At 51.7% G+C, this 1,875-nt stretch overlaps 2 protein-coding genes across 2 annotated transcripts; one reads left to right on the top strand and one right to left on the bottom strand.

Moving 5' to 3' along the window:
- Nucleotides 1-5: 5 nt before the first annotated feature.
- On the bottom strand, nt 6-1,059 carry LOC120860042 (histone H2A type 1-H-like; the record flags this gene model as incomplete). The annotated part of the gene is made up of 1 exon (XM_040235892.1): nt 6-1,059. A coding segment is annotated over exon 1 (375 nt), but the record flags the coding sequence as incomplete, so codon positions are not given.
- LOC120860043 (histone H2B type 1-C/E/F/G/I) lies at nt 9-1,172 on the top strand. Its single transcript, XM_040235893.1, has one exon. The coding sequence runs from the start codon at nt 687-689 to the stop codon at nt 1,065-1,067; it is 381 nt and encodes a 126-aa protein (XP_040091827.1). The 5' UTR covers nt 9-686; the 3' UTR covers nt 1,068-1,172.
- Nucleotides 1,173-1,875: the final 703 nt, after the last annotated feature.

Raw genomic sequence — 1,875 nt, 5'->3', positions numbered from 1 at the left:
GCCTTGTGGTGGCTCTCAGTCTTCTTGGGCAGCAGCACCGCCTGGATGTTGGGCAGGACGCCACCCTGAGCGATAGTGACTTTACCCAGCAGCTTGTTGAGCTCCTCGTCGTTGCGGATGGCCAGCTGCAGGTGACGCGGGATGATGCGCGTCTTCTTGTTGTCCCGGGCCGCGTTACCGGCCAGCTCCAGAATCTCGGCCGTCAGATACTCCAGCACCGCCGCCAGGTACACCGGGGCCCCGGCCCCGACCCGCTCGGCGTAGTTACCCTTGCGGAGAAGGCGGTGCACTCGGCCCACCGGGAACTGGAGTCCTGCCCGCGAAGAGCGAGTCTTGGCCTTGGCGCGAGCTTTGCCGCCTTGTTTGCCACGTCCAGACATGATTCAGGATCAACGGTCACCCTCGAGAGTGACAAGCGAATACAGAAACGGAAAGTTTATAACCCACGCTGGGCGCGAAAAGAAAGCTGTACGATTGGCTACCGTTTTACTTTTGTTTAGACCAATGGAAATGCGACTCTGCAGAATGCCTACCTTGATTGGGCGAAGCTGAGCTGTGATGTCACACAGAAGGCGCACCAATCACCAGAAACCTCCACTGCGCTTCATTTGCATAAACCCTTGTCCTTAAAAGGGTGCCTTTCGGCTCTCACTTCTATAGTGGTTCTGTGACTACAGTACCTCACCATGCCTGAGCCAGCGAAGTCTGCTCCTGCCCCGAAGAAGGGTTCGAAAAAGGCGGTGACCAAGGCTCAAAAGAAGGACGGCAAGAAGCGCAAGCGCAGCCGCAAGGAGAGCTACTCCGTGTACGTGTACAAGGTGCTGAAGCAGGTCCACCCGGACACCGGCATCTCGTCTAAGGCCATGGGCATCATGAATTCCTTCGTCAACGACATCTTCGAGCGCATCGCGGGCGAGGCGTCGCGCCTGGCTCATTACAACAAGCGCTCGACCATCACATCCAGGGAGATCCAGACGGCCGTGCGTCTTCTGCTGCCTGGAGAGCTGGCTAAGCACGCCGTCTCCGAGGGCACCAAGGCGGTCACCAAGTACACCAGCTCCAAGTGAGGGGCTGGCTGCAGAGTAGTCAGATTTCTTCGCACCCAAAGGCTCTTTTCAGAGCCACCTACCTTTTCTATAAAAGGGCCTGTCCACTGATAACTGGTTTTGAAGTGTTCAATTTGTAAGCGGTTTTAGATGTTTCCTGTTTGAGAGGTTGTTTTATACAATATGGTGAATTTTTTTCTTGATGTTGCAAAAGTATTTGAAGATAACTCGTAGTGTAAGTAGCCAGGGTATTAACAATCATTTCTGGGTTTTTCTGTGATCTTACAGTTAAGGTCTTTCAATTAAGCTATCTGGCATCTGTCTTGTTCATTGCCGGCTCCAAACTCGCTGCTCGCCGCACTCTAGGCCAATGAGCCTCAGAAAGAAAATGTTTACGTAAGATACTATTCAGAAAGCCGCCTAAACCGAGATGATGGCCGACTAATGTCTCAGTAACCATCTCGGTATCTGGAAAAGTCACAAAGCAGAAGCGGGAGAGGCAATAAGGAAGTTAAAAGGGCCATCTCCGGGAATGGCCAGCATCAGGGAAGGCATGTATTAATAACTTACTTCTCGTAGCCATCCACAGGCGAGCGGTTTAGATTATCTGTGTGTGACGTGAACAAAGACCATTTAACAGGCCGAGGGCCAGGATCCTCTGAGGCAGCTCATTATGTATGATTATAAGGAGAAGCAAGTCAAAAGAGACAGTTCTAACATAGAATTGGTTCTTTGCAGTATAACCAATAAGCTACACAGAGGGTAACTGGAAAGCTAGGGGTCCCCAAGCGGAGGAAATAGACTCCAAGTGGCAGACTTTTTTTTTTTT

The sequence above is a fragment of the Oryx dammah genome, unplaced genomic scaffold, assembly GCF_014754425.2.
Source record: "Oryx dammah isolate SB20612 unplaced genomic scaffold, SCBI_Odam_1.1 HiC_scaffold_6715, whole genome shotgun sequence".
In the NCBI taxonomy this organism is placed as follows: Eukaryota; Metazoa; Chordata; class Mammalia; order Artiodactyla; family Bovidae; genus Oryx; species Oryx dammah.
Note: the sequence above shows the minus strand (reverse complement) of the source record. Positions and strands in the feature narration are given on the sequence as shown.